At 42.0% G+C, this 18,966-nt stretch overlaps 1 protein-coding gene and 1 long non-coding RNA gene across 2 annotated transcripts in view; one reads left to right on the top strand and one right to left on the bottom strand.

The window, feature by feature from the left end:
• The window catches only part of SFI1 (SFI1 centrin binding protein), a 28,479-nt gene extending 10,485 nt beyond the window's left edge, over positions 1-17,994 (bottom strand). The window contains exons 1-16 of the mRNA XM_062631280.1: positions 17,657-17,994; positions 14,790-14,987; positions 13,713-13,784; positions 11,468-11,575; positions 11,133-11,227; positions 9,392-9,509; positions 9,019-9,118; positions 7,495-7,651; positions 6,826-6,987; positions 6,330-6,400; positions 5,293-5,385; positions 4,833-4,930; positions 2,312-2,393; positions 1,198-1,376; positions 893-968; positions 21-116 (exon numbers count right to left, since the gene is read on the bottom strand). Coding sequence (XP_062487264.1) covers positions 21-116; positions 893-968; positions 1,198-1,376; positions 2,312-2,393; positions 4,833-4,930; positions 5,293-5,385; positions 6,330-6,400; positions 6,826-6,987; positions 7,495-7,651; positions 9,019-9,118; positions 9,392-9,509; positions 11,133-11,227; positions 11,468-11,575; positions 13,713-13,784; positions 14,790-14,971 — 1,689 coding nt within the window. The 5' untranslated portion in view covers positions 14,972-14,987; positions 17,657-17,994. The remainder of the gene's footprint in view (positions 1-20; positions 117-892; positions 969-1,197; positions 1,377-2,311; positions 2,394-4,832; positions 4,931-5,292; positions 5,386-6,329; positions 6,401-6,825; positions 6,988-7,494; positions 7,652-9,018; positions 9,119-9,391; positions 9,510-11,132; positions 11,228-11,467; positions 11,576-13,712; positions 13,785-14,789; positions 14,988-17,656) is intronic.
• Positions 17,995-18,118: 124 nt separating this feature from the next.
• On the top strand, positions 18,119-18,794 carry LOC134170145 (uncharacterized). Its single transcript, XR_009967134.1, has 2 exons — positions 18,119-18,601; positions 18,721-18,794. It is a non-coding gene; the product is annotated as an uncharacterized LOC134170145 (long non-coding RNA).
• Positions 18,795-18,966: the final 172 nt, after the last annotated feature.

The following is an 18,966-nucleotide window of genomic DNA, read 5'->3' as shown; positions in this document are numbered from 1 at the left end:
GAAAGGATGTTCCCTCCTACCTTCCAGGCTGCCAAGGTCTTGCCCAGTAATGTGTGCTGATAGTGCATGTCTGCTTGCACCAGCTTCCTCCATTTCTCACGCTGATGTTCCACATACTATGAGGGGGAAAGAGGAGAAAGACCTGTACACATGATAGAGAGAAAACAGGCAGTGGCAGAGCAAAGAGGGAAAAGGACCATTTCCAATCACTGGGGAAACATCTATCCTTTAATCTTGCTGTAACAGTTTTTCACTCCAACTAGTGCTGCATTCTGCTATTTCTCCAGAAGGCCTGGTTGAGGCTTTTTTAACCCTGCCCTTTTTAGAAATCCTCTTGAAGACTGATACAGTTCACTCAAGTTAACAGCTCTGGACCAACATACTAGAGTGTCAACTCTAAAACTCCTCAATACGAAATGCTGTGAGGCATATTTGGTCTATCACATCATGGTAAGCAAAAGGCCCAGCATAAAAGTGAAGAGCCATCTGATAGGGCCTGCTGTGACTTGTACGCAACTACAGACCACACCATAGCCTTGCAAACTTCTAATTTTGAGAAGGACATGCACAGTACTGGGTAGGGATAATTTCACCATGTTAACTCTGGTTACATTCCTGGGTAAATCTCCTAAACTACAGTCCCATTCTCACTATATTAGAGAAGTGAACAAGAAGTCAAAGAACTCCCTCTCCTCCCTATGCAATTCCTGTTCCACCCACACTGAACTGGTTTTACCCACCTGGAAAAGGAGGGGATCTTAGGAATGACTAAAATTATTTAAAATAAATTAATTATTTAAAATAAACCATTTCATTTCTAGCCATATGGGTAGAAGCAATCTGTACAAAACAAATAGGATCCAAGCTCTTCCCCATCTGTTAACTCCCTCACCTCCTTCCACTTGATCCAAGTCTGCTGCAGACACTTTGAATAGTGAAATCTTAAGGCTTGCATCTCCTTGAGCCTCCTATAAGAAAAATCATTATTTCTCCTAAGATGCAACTCATGTTACTGTACCCCTCTAGCATGCACTTGACCCCACACTTGCTATTTTCAGTAAGTCATTTACTGAAAGACAAGCTAGTAGATTCCAAAGCACACATAAGGAGTCAGGATCACTGTGAATTAACAGCTGCCAAAAGTAGGCCACCACAGGACCAATCCAAATCATTCTCCCTTTTAAATAAACTTCTTACTCTGATTTTCTCTCCTGAGTATTCTGCTTCCACAGACAGAAAGCCTTCAGCAGCAGCAGGTTGCTGTAGTGACCTTGTGCATGCACCAAGTTCTCTTGCTCCTCCAAACATGCAGCTGTTCTTCTACGCCAGAAGGACCAGAAACAACGCAATAGCTGCCTTTCAAAATGAAGTGCAGCCTACGATAGGAAGAAAGTGGCAATAAATTCATGGCACAGGCCACTTATAAACAACAGAAGGCAATTTCTTAAAGATGACATGCACAGAACTGCCCAGTGTTTGTTTTCCTCTTAAACATGTCACCCAAGCCCCTTAGCTGTGAGTTTATGTGAATGTATTATAGAGGGACCTACATGCATGTAGATGGAGAAACTGCCACTAGAAAACAGGGACCTACATGCATGTAGATGGAGAAACTGCCACTAGAAAACAGCGAGCCAAAGAGAGGAAAACTACACACTCATCAGTAGTATGGAAGTATGAAAGACTCCTAAGAACCGATAAGCTCCAGAAAACACTCCTGTTGAATCTGCAGGGACTGATAATCGCAGCGCACCAACAGGGAGCCATATCTGCATAAGGCCACACACATGCACACTGCCATCAACTAGGAGTTGTGGAACTCAGACCACATAAAAGGTCGCAGTGGCTGCTACAGATAAAGACTACAGAATTATATATACCTCTTTGGGAATGAAGGACCCCTTGAGTGATTTTATGGACAGCTCCCTAGAACCAACCAATTTGTCAGCACCACCCTCAACATTTTAAATAGGTTGGGATTGACTCTTTATTACCATTATTGTTTCAACCAGGTAACTATGAAATTAACATTTACTGGGTGAGGGAATAAGTGAATGAATGTGTGAACAGTTACCCTCTAGTAACAACATCTCAAAACTATTATTAAATTACTAATAAATAGCTTAACTCAAAAAAAGGTGATTAGTAAATACTGGTTGTAATCTGTTTCCCCTGACTTGATCCCCCAAAAGGGAAAAGGGAACTTAAAATACCCAAGTCTATCTCATGCCAACTCATGTTCACAGATAGTGACTAAGAAACCATGCCCTCTATTTCCTAAACAAGGCCAGGTAAAAGAGAGTGGATTTACCCTCTTCTCTGCCATTCGGTATTCTTGCTGCTTGCAGGCGTTCAGCAGCCACGTGTCAAATACCTGTCTCATCAACATCCTCCTGCAAGCAAAAAGGGAGAATGTCAGCCCAGGAGAGAATTCCTTCAGAAAAGAGACCATTTTAATCCATCTGCAACTTAAGCAGTTGATTTTTCAAACAATGCAAGCCACCTTTGGAAATCAGGCAGCTGTACTCCTCATTATTCTCCGAGTTAAAAAACAGATAATTTGCCCCCTAAAATCTTACACAGAATACATCAGATTAGTGAATTTTCTGAAGGTATCAGAACTCTCTGCTTTCATTCAGATCATTCAAAGGATTGTTCCGACTTCTGAGCAAGTAATTTTATTTATAAAGAATAAACACAAAGAAAAAAAATGAACTAACAACGTTTTATTTCTTCTCCACTGTAAATACAGCCCAATCCCTCCTCCCCTGGAAACAGTTGGAAAATCCTACTCAACTTTCTCTATTTAAAACCAAAACAAATATTGTAATAGGACTTGAAAGAAATTATAATAACAAACAACAAAGAGCAGTGTGGACTGATCTTAACACTGAAGAGGTTCTACCAAAGCCTTCTTTTATGAACACGGTCAGGTTAGTTGCCCTCATGATCAAAGCTTCTTTCTCTCTAGATGAAGATAATACTTGCTAGTCCATGTCCTCTCCAGGGAGAACCATTACCAAATAGCACTCCAAAAATGCAATTAATATATATTTATGATTGAGCACTATACATCTCTTTCACAGAAGCAGCATATATTAGAAGCCTCCTAGTCCAGAAGTCTGAGCTACAGCCTAGTAGAAAGAGCACACCAGTTATTTCTAGACCTCAGTCATGTGGGTGTACCAATTAGACTGTCAGCAAGTCTCAGCTCTTCTCCAGTCTAAAGAGGCCTAAAAGATACTTGGATTCTTACCAGGTAATTTTTGGTATAGCTGTTACAGCTCATTACAAGTTCATGAGGTGGTAAACAACATAAGTCTTCCTGGAGGGTACTAGCAGTTGCCAGTAAGAGTGTCTCTGATCTGCAGACAGTCACAAATCCCAGTTGATGGTTCTTCTGGGGTACCTCCCAGGTCTTACCACCAGACAACACAACTGGGGCACTGACTTGTGAAACAGCATATACATGCATCAGAGACCAACAGGGAAGCTGAGTTCTGGCAAGCTGCCATGGAAGTTTTACTTAGGACTGGTTGAAAAGCAGCCTCAGACCTCAGAACAAGGAACACACTTCTTATCGTTTGTTCAGGAAATAGGACTTCATTTATATTCTTTCTAAGGAGAAAGGATTGCACACAAAAACGTTCCTGATCCATGAAATCAAGGTATGGCTCCAAAACCAGTGAGTTTGTCTCTTCCCTGGTGAGACAGGCATGAGTGACACTGCAGCAGTTGTATGCTGCAACTCACCTTCACTAAGCTTGAGGTCCTGAGTGTTTGAGCATTTTCTCTCTCCTTGTCTCCAGAGGGTAAGAGCTAACAGCACAGCTGCACTCTCAAAGCAGTTGTGAAAAACTCTTAATTGCTTGGAGAAATGCAGCTGCCCTCATTACTCAGCTGCACTCCAAACCTATCTGTGAATCTCCCAAAGAGCAAGCCCATACCCAAGCCAAAACAGACTTTTTGCAGCTTGCTTTTCAACTGTGAAGCCAGGCTTCTCATGACACAAAGGTATGAATCTGAAACACAGGGTGTGACCATTCTCTGTCAATGAAAAGCACAAGGTCCCAAGTCTACTAGGAAGAAGATTCAATGTTAAAGAATACTTATTTGTCTCTCAACTTATGCAGGGAAAAGTGTCCCATTGTTCAGGGAGGGGTCTTACTGTAAAAGCATATAATAGCTCAATAAATCATAACTCTACCTTAAAGAGTCAGCACTGAATCTGTGGGTAAGAATACAAGCCCAAGCAAGGCTTTCAAGGAATCTCAGAAAAGGCAAATACTCTTTCTTTTTCTTCTTCTTCCAATCAATATTCTCCACCTGGACTGATTTCCACAATGAACAAGAACACACTGTTGTAATTCCTGTGCATGTCCATGGCTCCATAATATGCCAGTAAAAGTAGTAAGATGTATCGTTACTCTGAATTTTAAGAGTGATGAGAACCCACAGCATCCATTTACTTTAATAGAAAACAGAAACTTCAAGCACCTCTAAAGAAGAAAGATTCCCAGTAATTTCACTCAATTTCACGTTGTAAAATTAAATTAGAATACTCCAGCAGTTCTAATAGATTTGGCATGACTGCAGTTGTGGACCTGGCCTCATTTTGAGTGAATCTAAGCAAGCCTCAGAGCTAGGCTTAGATCAATCTCCCTCTCACATTTCAGAGAAACAGGGGATGTAAATTCTCCACTACTCATAGAAAATATAAGAGCAACTGGCAGAACGGTCATGCCTCAAAGGTACTACCAGGTTTTAAAAGAGAATCAAAGGCCCACATATCCCACCTTTGTACAATTTTGTATCAGTATTTCTCTGTGTACCTGTAACGGGCATAAGCCACTGTTGTTAAGGCCTGCTGCTGCTGTTCTTCCTTCTCTTCCAAACGGGACTTCCAGCGGTTCCAGAACTTCTGCAGCACCTGAAACAGAACAATACACATGAAAAAACACAGATATCAAGGCAGGAAGAGAATCCAAAGACAGACATAATTACATGTCCTACTGAAACCGCATGCTGCAATGGTTGCCTTCTGCACTGTTTCACATGCCAACCTTGTTTTATAATCTGCTATGATTATTTTTTCTGGTAAAAGTCACCCTAAACATAGGAAAAGAGGGGACTAAACTAAGACTGACAATTGACTTACACAGGAGGCTTTCTGTGGCTATTAGCATTTAGCAACAAAGCCACTGATTTAGCAAAAACCAGCATTTTGTAGATGAAAGTGGAAGCTAACAGGACAGCTGAAGAAATACTAACACAAAGAAAGGTCAGACTCACTGTAACCTGGTGCTGACGGTGTGACAGATTTTTTCTCATCTGCTGAAGATGAGTGCTCACGACATTCTGCCAGAGACCCTTAAACCCGAGCCTCTGTAACAAGAAGAAATGCCCACAACTTTCACGTAACTCAAACCGGCACTCCACAGCTTAGAACTGGCTGCTCCTTACAATCCATGTTTGATGCTACTCCTTGCAACAACTAAGATTTATGAACTTGTCATCAAAGCCACGCATCAATTTCCCCTCGCAAATCATCACTTCTCCAGCTAAACTAAAATTCCCTTCCATGTTCCCAGGGTTTTATTATGAGACATCTAACTCCTCATTCAGCTTTCAACACCACTACCCAAGTCCTTTCCCAATCTACCTCCTCCTTCACTTCAAGACTCACAATTTGTTCCTTATCAAGAACAGAAAAGATCCACTCCTCTTTCAGGTCTCTTCTGCACAAGGTCTTTTGATCTATGATCCCAAAATGCCTTGATTCAGGGATGAACATGGTAAAGAGCATTCTGAGAGCATCCTGCCTTAAAGTTCTCTTATAGTCAATGTTTTCAATCTATGATCTAAATATGTTTACTGACTGCCACTGCTTTGATGATCAGCACTGATCCACACTTGAACATAATTCAGTTCCAAAAGAGCTGGAGGACTGTTCATGCCTGAGGCAGACAGAAACATTTGAGGTAGTGGTGAGAAGAAAAAAAAGCAGGGAAAAATCAATGGGGAAAATGCACTATCATGGTGAAATGGCCAATAGCATCAAGATTAATCTGCTACATCAGCAGCTTCCCAATTGGAAGAATAATTATTCTGGACAGCAGCACAGTTTCCCCATTTGGATTCAACTGGCAGATTTCAGACAGTTGGAATTTAGAAACCTGATGGTAGAGGCAAACTCACCCTGGCAGAAAATGGGGCATCGCCCACTTAACACCCACACCCCACTACTAGTATTAAAGGCACAGTGCCAGCCAGAAGTATCCAACTTCCCTCCACAGCCTCTTCCACCTGATGCATAACAGTGCTCTTACCAACAGATGATGCCTGTAGTGTTTTTCAGCCAGCTCACACTGCCGTGTCTCTTCCACACACAGTACAACATCTGTCACTGTGTTAAAGGATCTTCTACACAGAAACATCCACCCTGATACATACACAACCTTCTCCCACAGAGGGGCACTAGATCTCCATCTAAATTTGCTTCAGTACTTTAATTTCCAGCACTGTTACCTGCACAAGTTTTGATTACTGTCATGTTCACAGTATGTTTCCAATTCACTGTTAAGTAATCAATTCTTCTCCACCCCTAAATTATCTTCTGCTGGCTCCTAGCTGTCAGCAGGTTAACAAACTGTAATTGCAACAGTTAAACTAATTGTTAGTACGGCTGTACATACATCTTACTAATGGTAAGATGTTTGTTGTCACCCACGCTACTGCACAACGTTCCTGCTTATTAATCAGATCTTTTCCCTGAGGAAATGTTTTTAACCTGTCCCTGTTAGCAATTAAATACAGATCGGATACAATGCTTCCAATGTGCAAAGACTCTCCATAAGGCAATCCTTGACGCTAGCTTTTCCATGTCCTTTTGGTGAGTATGCATTCTTTTCCTGCACTCCCACGACAGCCACCAGCTAGAGAAACACCACCGGAGTATCCTGCTTCGGTGATGCTCTTGGGCCAGCTCTGGAAAACAAAACACACAAATTACTCATTACTTGTTCCATCCTTGGCTCATTTCTATCAGGTAAGGCCATGACACTTAAACCACTGGTTCTGAAGTGACAGAAGCTCCAGCACTGAAATATGGTGGCAAGAATTCACAGTAAGACTCAGCTATGGACTATATTTTTCCTATTGATCACAAAGGCAGTTTTAAAGCAGTAACATACTGCACTCACTGAAGAAGGGAAAGTTAAGACACTCCATCACTTGCAGTGCAATGACAATGTGCAAGTTTTCATCAAGGGAAATCTAAAGCTTTTTCTTTTAAATCACAAGGAAAGCAAGTTATCTCCTCAACAGTTCAGTATATAACCTTAGCTAGCCTTAGCAGCATACAGTCCAAGTTGCATCTCACTATCTGTTGAGTAAGCAGAAACACTGCAGCATCTCCTAGAATATAAAAACATCACTGTGCCTTAAGCAAAGGGGCTGAGCCCTGCTCAGTCCTAACTCATCATCTTCACTCACCAATCTGAAGTTTCTTTGTTTTGTGAAGGTTTACGTATCCCAGCCATGCTTCCATGCACCTCTTCAACTCCCAGTGCCGATTGTGAGTTACTGCCCTAGTCTCCTTCTGCTTGTTATTCTGGTAGTACAAGTACAACTCTCGCCACTGCAACCAAGCCTGACAGTACAATTGAGGAGGGAGGGCAACAGGGGAAAAAAAACAGACAAGATTAGGGAAGTAGAATAAAGAAGACAAAAGGAAGAACACACGAGGAATAGCAAATTCAAGGTAAAATCCATGAGCAATGAGGTATCTCCCCACAAGGTGAGGAAAACACCTAACTAACCAACTGAACAAGAAACAAATATCAAAGGAGTGTCAGCACAGACAGGGTCAAAGATAAAGAACTGATATTAAACTTTTTAATTAATACTTTCACACTTTTTACATTAAAATGGCAAAATAATAGGCTTTCAGAGTATTTTCATAGGAAAGAGAATCACATCTTGAGATAAGATTTCCCAAGCCATGAGTTTATCTCCTTAGCAGAAGAAAACCAGGCAGCATTGCCATCTTACAGCACAGGCTAAATCAAATATCATTTAATACCTGCATTTAATGACAAGGACAAAGGGCCAGTTCCATCAAAAGAAAGAAAGCCTGTTTTCTTTAACACTGTTTTCACCAGCTAGGATGAACTACTTACTGAAGGAGATGACAACCTTTTAAGAATATGAAATGCTGGATTGTATTTTCTTACCCCAAAATGGAATTGAATATGATCACAGAAATTCATTAGGACATACGAAATGTTGTCTTACAAAGAGGCAGGGTGCTGACAAGCAGCTGACCAGTGCTATCTTGCCTCCTAATGGGATAGTAGATCAGAGTTGGATGCAAATACTCTTCATGCCCTGCTCAAAATGCCAGAGCTGCAAACACACACACCTGGTTAACCTCCTATTGACCTGCAGCTAGTTTCTGTGATGAAGAGAACTCCAATAGTTCCACTATCATCAAGCACTGTATAAGACAGTAACAAATCCTTTGGACAGTCTGCTTCCTAGCAAATACAAGACACGGACCCAGTTTGCTTTGCCTAGATTTCTTGTAAAAAAAATTGGTCTGACCTTCTCCACAGAATATCTCAAGTTGGAAGTGATCTGTAAGGATCATCGAGTTCAACTCCCTGCTCCTCCCAGGACTTCTTAAAACCAAATCATATGACCAAGAGCATCATCCAGACACTCCTTGAACTCTGACAGGTTTGGTGCCATGAGCACTCCCCTGGGGAGCCTGCTACAGTGACTGACCACCCTCTCAATGAAGAACCTTTTCCTAATGTCCAATCTGAACTTCCCCTGACACAGCTTCATTCCATTTCCTCATATCTTAATATATATCTCTTCCATCTTAAGTACTGCAATTCACAAAGCAAATGAGTATAAGGCCTATACTTTAATAACCTGCAACATTAGTCATATGTGTATGTGCACGCAACTTAAAAATTAGATCTGGTAGGAGGGGAAGCTCCTGGGACTTACTCGAAATTGCAGGCTCTGGGCCCAATGCTGCAGAGCCAAAACGTTCATTTTATGTCCTGTGCAGCTCTGGTAGCGTCTTCTCCACACTGCCCACGATATGCTGCCAAAGGTATGTTACAGACATGTTCAAATGCAGGCTCCATAGCTCAGTGCAAGAAATCACCTTCCCCTCACCAGAAAATGCATGAACAACAATCTTCAAAATTCACAGTCTCTGGATGTACCAGAAGAATTCAGACACACACACCCCAAAAAGGAGGAAAAAACAATTCTAACATGGAACAAAGTCACTGCAGGAAGAGATAACAGGACACAGGTAAAACCCATGGCATTATGGTCAGTGCCTTTCTGCTTGTTTCCATTCCATTCTCACCGCAAACAGCTTCTTTCCCTGAATGCCCATGCCACAGACTGCATCCCACGTTTTGTCCTTCGGACATCAACATAAACCAGCCAGCACTGCCAAGTCCTGAGCAAGTTTTGCTTCTTTGCTGTGCACAAAACCAAAAACAATACTTCATCTTAAGTTCATGCATGAATGCAGCACTTTTTAACCACTTAAACGTCTGAACTGCTCTTTAACTTGCCCCTGAGCTCCATCCCCCTCAACCCGCAGTGACACCTCGTGGGAAACCCTGAAACAGCACCACCAGCCGCGAAAAACCATCCCGGCTGAGGGTGTCAAACGGGCAAGAACCTTTGAAACGCTGACAGCATCATGCCACTTGGTCAGAGCAGCGTGAATTATCAGACAATGCCACTGCTTTGTCTTCAGTGCTTACAGGGCATATAACTGTAGAACAATATTCAGCGTAACAACCTTACTGAGTAAGAATCACAGGATTTCCTTTGTTTCATTTTAAAAAAGAAGTTCATCAGGTTCATCAGTAGCTTTTCAAGAGTTATTCTCTATCACAAGCAGAGAAATCAACCAGAAACAAGTTAAGTTCATTTAGCAAGCTGAGCATGCAGCTAAAACCAGAAGTGGTGCCACGAATTACAGTTTACCACTTTATGCAGTGCATTGCACTTTCTCTGCACAACAGTCTGGCTTCCCAGAACTGACACTATAGAAGCAAAGTTATTAGAAAAAACATCACTGATTTTATGCCATTTCACACAAACTAAAAAAAAAAACAACAACGACCAAACAAAAAAGCAAAAAACAAAACAGAACAAAAAAAAAAAAACCAAGCCCCCCCCCCAAAAAAAAAACAAAACATCAAACCCCACCACACTTATGGTTTAAGATTTCCTTGTGATCTGGTGAATCAAGTATTAAACTACCTTAGTCACTTTTGTATGTAAGTAACACAACTGCTTCGGTAAGCACTCTGCCCTCAGTAAGAGAGGAAATCTAGATAGCCTCTCAGTTTGTTTCCAAAGGCCCAGTCTCTGTAATATTCTGAGGCTACATTCACATGCAAAGAGACCAGTTAACTTATTTTGCAAATCAGCACAGAACAAAACCACAGGATCACCTTTAACACAGGGACATCCTCTCCTTCAGGGGAACATACCCCCTGAAGCCAAAGGAAGTTGCAATCAATATATGCAATTTCATAAGCATGACAAATCCACTGCAAAACAAAGGCTCTACACAGTAAGATACGGTGCATTCAACAGTTTGGGCCTCTTTTCAATTGCAAGACACAAGCGAGAAGGAATAGTGAATACAGATAAGACGTGCAGTTAATACCCCAGGGAATTACTATCTAATTTCTACAGTCACAGTTGATAGAATTCCAGTAACACATTCTATCAAAAAATAATTACGTGAACACATATTGTGATAAAGAAAAACAAGCAAACAAACCAACCAAAACACCCCCCAAAACAAACAATGCAATCCAGAGCAGATGGAGTGGCCCTTAAGCTTATTCACTGGCATCCCTAAATAACTAGCTAGCTACAGGGTACTACATCAAACAGAACCCCCCTGCCAGCTTTAAGACAGACAACCATCTGCACCTAAAAGCATTACATTTCCATGGGGTGGGGGAGCGTTGGGGGGAGGTGATGTGCAAACACATACAAGGGACAGAGATTCTCTGTAAATATTGCCCATAGAAATTCCTATCTCAATAGGCCACCCAATAAAGCACTTCACTTACCATGAGACTGTACAACATAGTATTTGTTCCTCTTTCCTTGTTGCTGCCTTACATGGGCTCTCCAGGCCTTGAACATCAAATTGCAGAGAAAATGCCTGAGAAATGAAAAAGTGCCATTCAGTGAAATAGCTACCAAATGCCCAGAGTAGGATTCTTTCAAGTTCCATTATACTGTAAAGATAGGTTGGATAGGAAATATGAAGATAATCAATGAAGACATTGCTTCTGGCCTAGAGGTACTGTTGATGTAATTTGCCCACTGGTGTTAGTAACTCCTTCAGAACCTAAACAAAGTTCCTCATATACACATAAAAACAGGAAGTCATTTCACAAACCTGTAATGGTTTTCTGCTCTGAGGCTGAGCTTTCCTTCTCTGCAAACAGTCCACCACTCCTTCCACTCTCCAAAAGTTTTTTGAAGAATCTTCTGGTCATAAAAGCATCTAAACAGTTGAAAGATTTGGACATATGAAAGGTTGACCACAAATCAGTTTTAATGAAGATTATGCTACCTTTTTTCCAGCCTTGTCTGATTAGCCCAACAGTATCTAATTGCACTTAAATACCACTATCCTACTGTGACACTTTATTCCACGACTTTATGAAGTATGACAAGAAACAATCAGCTTACTGCTTGTAAATACTTCACATAAAGTCAAGGAAGGAAAGACAGATGTTGCCGACTCCAAATATCAGTGCTAGTTGACTTCACACCTATGAATAACTTGTATCTCTTATGCTCAGTTCTGTGTTTTACTTTGTTAAACACAAAATATTTTATGTATAGAAATAAATACAAAAGCTACTTCAGCTTTTATAACACTTGGATTGTTCCCTTATGTTCTTAGAAACAGCTGATCTTAGGTCATCCTAAATTTAAAATCTTCTTTAAGAACACTTAAATAGGCTTAAGAACTCCCTCAGCTAGTTGCACATCACCCACACTAAAATCAAAGCTGTTCATCTGCTCATGTACCTTCTCCTTCCAATGGCTGCTAAGCCATGCACAAAATGGATTCACAAGTCACATATAAAACAGTCTCTGCTTTTATACCCAGATTTCATTACCACACAGCTGACCATGTAAGAAGTGATGCTACATTTAAACGGATTTGTGAATAACTGAAAATTAAAAGATAGGAGGGTCTGCATGAAGGAATTAGGATTTTGATCATCTAACTAAAATAATGGTCATTATCTACTACTTCAAACAATTCATGGTTTTTTTTCATTTTAAAATATTTTATCAAGCATTTTTCCATGTGATCAAGATGACCTGGGCAGCAGCCTAAGAACTGGAAAAGTTCTTCTGAAACTGGAAAGTCTCATCAACAGGAATACAAATACTTTCAAAAACATTCTTCTGCTTTGTGACAGAGAGGAGGAAAACAGAAGGACCCATGAAAACATACAAGCTAACAAACAAAAAGCACGCAGACTCACAACCTTTGATCACAACTACCCCACCAGCTTAATGAAATTGGTCAGGTCTGTAGTAACAGGATTAGGCTTGGAATACCCGGAGATCCCTCAGTAAAACACATCTGAATCCTCTCACAAGTTGCAGTTCAGAGCTACCTACCCCGAGCCAAGTTGCTAAGTCATTCCAAGCACTCAAGCAGAAAAGGAAAAAAAGAAAAAAGAAATGAGCTCTATATGATAATTATTTGGACTTGGTGCACTAACAGAACATTGCAATTATAGATAACTGGGGACTCTGAAGTCTAAAAAGGCAATTCATTACTGCTTATGCTACTAGCCAAACTTCATAAAATGTACTTTTACTCATCCGCCTAAAAAAATAAATAAAAGAAGTAATCATTGTCCTGAATTTAGACACAGCCAAAGCAGTGCAAATGCAGCATATGGGATAGCAGAGTAGAGAGGTTCACAGAACAACTTCCATTTACCAGCTAGGGCAGACATACATGTACAGTGTATTCCAACTACATACAGTCAGATACAGTACAACGAAACTGGGTAACTAAGGGCCTGATCTTATTCTGACTGTAACAAATACAGGTCTTCCCACTGGGAACTGCTGCAATTCCCAAGGGTGTGGTCAAACAAGAATGAACATGCAAATTAAAGCAAAACAAGAAGGAAGTATCCAAGTGTTGGGTTTCAGTAGCTGACAGGAGGCTAAAAACAGAAACAAATTCTCTGCCACAGGTATTTTAGACAGTTACAAAGCATAAATGAATACACATTCAGAACACAGTGCAAACACTAAAATGAACTGAACTGCAAGACCTCTAGTTGTAACTTTGAAAAATTATTCATTTCAAAGCAGGTACCACAACCCTACCCCAGTGTTTATATGCACATACAGTTCAACTACATCAAGACAACCATGATTCCATGAGTTTAGTTTGTAAAGTTAAACCATGATTATCAAAAACAGTCAAAAAACAGGAGGAAGAAGAGTATTCAGTGGAAACCTTCAAGTGATCTCTAAGACATCCATCCAGGTATTTTCTGTGCAGCCAGTACTCTCGGCCCAATGGTACAGCACTAAGACATAAAAAAAATTTAAAAAGGGAAGAAAAGCCCCCACTCAACTTCTGTAATTTTATCTACCTGGCTTTGGAAGGGAGAACTTGTCCAAATGTCTTTTTTGCCCATATATAGAAGAATTTGTTTGCCAGATACCTGGAATGTAAGGAAAGGTTAGTTGCCTTTGCACTCTTCCTCTATTAGTTCCAAGGCAGCAGTAAAGTAAGAAATTTTATGCTAGTTTCAGTAATAATACCAAGGATCTGGTTTTCAAAGATCAATGCCTATATGAAATATTTACCCCATGAAATCAGTACCATTAACAGGACTATTCACCAAGCAAAATTGCATCATTATAAGACACACTGGGACATACTTCCTTAGAAAACCCAGCCTGCTGAAACATCTTCCAAGCAGTCCACTTACACCCACTTGATACTACTGAGGAAGCTGCTAATTAACTGGGGGGCCTTTCTGTGATTTAGAAGCAATAACATCACTGTCTCCCTGAAGTCAACCGAGTCAGACTTGTTTCCACAGCAGCCAGCCTAATGATTACTCCCGCCTGAAACCAGCAGCTCTCCTTCCTACCTCCCCCACAGCAGTCCTACTTCTCACCCAGCTTCTCCTTGTACCAGTTCAACTCACTAATCTGTGGCTGTGAGGCTGTCACCTTCCCCCCCTCACCATCCCTTTTTTATTTCCACAAAGAGATTTAAGAGTTAACTGACACACAGAAGGCCCCAATAAGCACCAAAGACATCAAGGTAATTAATTAAAGCACAGAGTCATGAATAGGCCCTGCCTCTTTCAGCAGGGCTGAGTTGCTGGATCAGCTCCAGTTGTTCAACACATATTAGGCTTTTAATCTCTAAAGAATTGCCATCCCACTTTTGTCAAGATTCCTTCAACAAACAAAAGAAACACAAGAGGTGGGCAAGATTAAATCATTAGTCTTTCTACATTAGAAAGTAAAAAAATTTATGAAATTTGACTGTGCCAATGCATGTCCTCAAGTTACCACAAGTACCTTCAGAACTGTCTGGCATGCCTGTGAACAAAAACCTTTGCCTTAGCCTGCACTTAAACTACTAAAACCAGAGTTCTTCAGGTCTGATCCCCCTGCTCCATTCAGTGAAAATTATGTTTTGTGTTTATCACCTGATTTGGCATTCTTTTGCCCTTCTCCTTCGACGCCAGGTATACCAAACTCGATCCAAACTCTCATCTGTGTCATGAAATTGATGTCTGGCAGACAGGGGAGCAATGGATTGCTCAGCTGCGTGCATCTCATGCCCAGGTAGTTGTTGGATTTCATATATCTTCATATGCATCTTCTGCATCTTCAGAGATTTTGAACTTAAAAGGAAAGAAGAAATATTATGTGTGTAAATATATTAACTTCAAACAAGTGGCATGATTTCAACAAGTTAATCTCTAATGAAGCTATACAATCACATCTAGAAGTTGCCGGCTATGAAACATTAAAACACATTTTTTATCTCTTTATCAGGCATTTTTCACTATCTAGAATTTTAAGGTTGTTTCCCAAAGACAAGCAGGAAGACGTATTTCAGTGCGACCACGTCACAGACAATTCCTTTCTCCTCTAAAATTGAAACGAAAAAGCACTAACATACATTTGTGCTTCCCCTCCCATGTGTGTTCATACAGTGTGCCTTTACAGAGAACATCTGAATATGTTTTTCTGCCTTTTTTTCCTCAAACATATCAACATACTCTGTCTATTGCTGATGAATTCTCTTGAGGACTAGGGAACTGAAGTGATAATTACTCATTTTAACAGGAAATGCATTTACAAAGTTATTTTCCAAGGAGCTCTATTCTAGCTTTGCTCATATTTTAACTAAACGTGTTGCTTTAATAGAACTAAAAATCCCTTCTAGTTTTTTACCTATTTATCATCAAAAAGCAAAATTTGGTATATTTTCCCATCACAGTTTACTTTCACACATAGCTCTAATCTGAAAAACAAGTATGTTTTTATGAACTCTTGAGTATTCCGTCTCAGCAATTTCCTGAAAACAAGAATGAAAAAAAAAAAGATAAAACCCGCTGAACCAGTTGTATTGAAGCTTCTTTCCCAAAACAAATACTGCCACCACCCTGAAAATTTGCACATTAGAACCACAAACACATTCTTGAGCTGTTTAAGGAGGCAAGCGAAGAGGATAGTTGAAATCTAATAATCACCTGAACTGAGCAGGAAAACTATGGCTACAGCCAGAAAAAAATGCTGATTCCACAGTTATTGGAATAATCCATACAAGCAATTTTCAGGAGCTCAGCTGAATAAACCTCACAGTGTTAACAACAAATCATTGGGGGTGGAGAACAACAAAACCACACACACACAGTATCTCAGAGAAGGAAATACAGTATTCGGGCTTGTTCCAGCAAGATGCAAGGAGCTAAACTGAAGCTAATGAAAGGAAGACCTATATTTTGTGTGAGAGAGAAATTCTTGTTCTCCTATAGTATTAACTGTCTGAAAGAAGAGGAGCCTATCCAGCTGACAAAATAATTCTGTTCACATTAAGAGGTACAGTTAAGGCAACTGTATGCGTTGCTGAAAAAGTTTCAGATACTATTAAATATATGTAAAACAGCTTTCACCATGAGTTCCTGTACTGATGTATTATGCTCAAACCCTTTAAAACCATCTAATGTGCTCCAAAAGCAAACCTAATCTGACCATCTACAATGACAATGGAACACAAAACAGTAAAAAATCAAGCTTGGGTAGAACATGTAAAAGTTTCACATTAAGGTTTGAGGCATGTGAATACTTAAGGATTGTCCAACATATGTAATTTTAAACACATCATTCCTTCATCTGAAACACTCTTTATATCCTACATATATTTAGTGATGACAGCCCATGTCTGTAAGGATTTACAACAAGTCACCATGAAAAATGAGACTCAAAGATCATTTATCCCCTGTAAAATTAGAAAATAAATTCATGCGAAGAGCAAGAAAACTGACACCACCACGGAATAAACCTGTGGTTGGGCCCAAAACTATATCCAAATATCTTATGTTCTAGTGTAATACACCTCAGGCTACAGAACATCATTTTTGTGTTTGACTTATGATAATGTAAACCCACATAAAGTTGTGTTTAGTGATGGGTTTCAGGGTGGTGTGTTTGTTGTTTTTTCATTTGGTTTTTAAGAGGAACACTTTCTGGTTAGTAACATTTCACAGACACCCTTATATGAGATGGTCTCAACTTTCTTCTGTCTCATGGAATGCTTAAAATGTCATAATTAAAGAACAAATAAAATCACAGCTGAGGTCATTAACAAAGTAGCATCTTATTTGTGCTCAACTGCTTCTGGGTATCTTCATTTTGCTCTAGGTGCAAGTCTGCAGTAACCAAATACACTCTCTGCATTGCAATGTTGTATATTAGCTCTGGACAAAGCATAAATTTCTTCCTGTTACTTGTGACAAACCCATCAAACAGCCCTATACAAAATGCAGTCTGTATCTTAACACTAACAGGAACGCCACTCAGTTGACCTGAGTACAAGTAACATAATGCAATCCTAGATGTTTAGCACAAGAAGCATCTACCTGTCTGCACACTCATAGCCTTACTGACCTGAACAACACTGCACTGACATTATCTATTGGTCAGAAAGTCATAACCGGTTGAATTCTAAGACAGCAGCACCTGCCTGAATAAAACTGTGCTAGAAATATGCTATAAAAAGATGACCCTAAGTTATGTTCTCCTATTTAGAAACAAATTCATTATCTAAGGTGATAAAACCAGTACCTAAACAGACTCCTTTTCACTTTTTCTTCCTCCTAAGCCTCTCTCCTTTCACAAGCACACAGAAATTAATAGAACAATGAATTCCACCCAGCTCCAGTATGCAGAACTTTCCAGAGGCCTCATGGAGAGCAAGACTGCGAGAGCACCTGAACTTACGACCAGCAATCTCCTCCTAAGCGCAAGGTTTAAGGAGTGACAGAGAAAAATACCCAAAACTTACAGCAGTCAATCAGTCTGCCTGCACAAAATTCCTTTCGACGTACGAGAATTGTAACCTGAACGCCTTTTTGTGCTTAAGGACTCAAGGACCGCGCAGTATTGCTCTGAACCCCTCCGCCAGGGGCTGGAGGCCGCGGTCACAGCGCTGGCCTCCCGGGCCACCCACCCAAGGAACCGGCCGGCAGCCGTGACGGGCGGGCGAAGGCACCACCAGCACCGCGCCCCTTGGGAGGCCCCTGCGGCCCCTCAGCGCCACACGGAAGCCGACACTCCACAGCGGGAGTCCGGGGGCTCTGCTCTGCCCTCCCTAACGGAGACGTCACCACTCCCGCACACGCCTGCACAGCCCCCGCCAGCCGGCTCCGCACGGGGGGAGCGGCAGAAACCCGCAGCAGGGGCCGGGAAAGGCCGCAACCGAAAGAGGCGGCCCTGCCCCTCCCGTGCCTCAGCGCAGAACGGGACAGGCCCCGCCCACCACTGCGAAGAGCGGCAGGAGCGCCCCCGACCCGCTCGGCGGTGCCGCAGCGCCACCCGGCGGCGAGGAGGTGCGCCCGGTCGCGCCGCTGTCGCCGCCGCCGCCGCCGCGCCGGTAAGGGCCGAGGCTGCGCTGGCCCCGGGCCCCAGGGCCGCAGCCACCGCCAAGACAAACTGACCGACCTCGGGCATAAGCCGCAACGCCGAGCGGCAGGAAAGGGGCTGAGCTCGCTATGGCACCGAAGGGCTGGAGGTCCGCGGCCACTTCTGTGCCCCTGGGCGGCTCCACAGCCATTGCCCGGTAACGTGCGTCTCACCATGGACCGGCCTGGGGAACACAGAAAGTGGCGACGAGTACAGAGGCTGCAGGGAAACACAACCGCGTTCCGGCGTCCCAAGGGCAGTGCCTGCAGCACCTCACAACGGCCCTCGGCCCTCAGCTCGGCTGCTGGCTACCATCACCCCTCAGCAGGTATCTGCTTAGAGAGCAAAGCCGCTAGAAGAAGCTGTAAAGAGTCACAGCGCTTGTGACCCAGCGCCCTGTCACTCGAGGGGAAACCGGGAAACGTTTATTTCTATTTGATTCCACAGGCAAACGGTTTGTAATGCTGGCATTCAACCTCATTAGCGATCAAGGAAGAAAACGTTTTGTTCACCAGACCCTACCAGTGTATCCTTGTCCTCACTCCTGCCTCTCTGCCTGAGGAGTCTGGAAAACCGGGGTCCCAGCTGCACGGTGTGCGTGGTGCTGGGGTGCGGGCGCTGGGAATACTGCTCCCGGACCGAGCCGCTGGCGAACGGAGCAAGTGAATTCCTCACTAAGTGAATTCCTCCAAC

The sequence above is a fragment of the Pezoporus occidentalis genome, unplaced genomic scaffold, assembly GCF_034315485.1.
Source record: "Pezoporus occidentalis ecotype Australia unplaced genomic scaffold, CSIRO_AGI_Poc_V1 ctg37, whole genome shotgun sequence".
Taxonomy (NCBI): Eukaryota; Metazoa; Chordata; class Aves; order Psittaciformes; family Psittacidae; genus Pezoporus; species Pezoporus occidentalis.
Note: the sequence above shows the minus strand (reverse complement) of the source record. Positions and strands in the feature narration are given on the sequence as shown.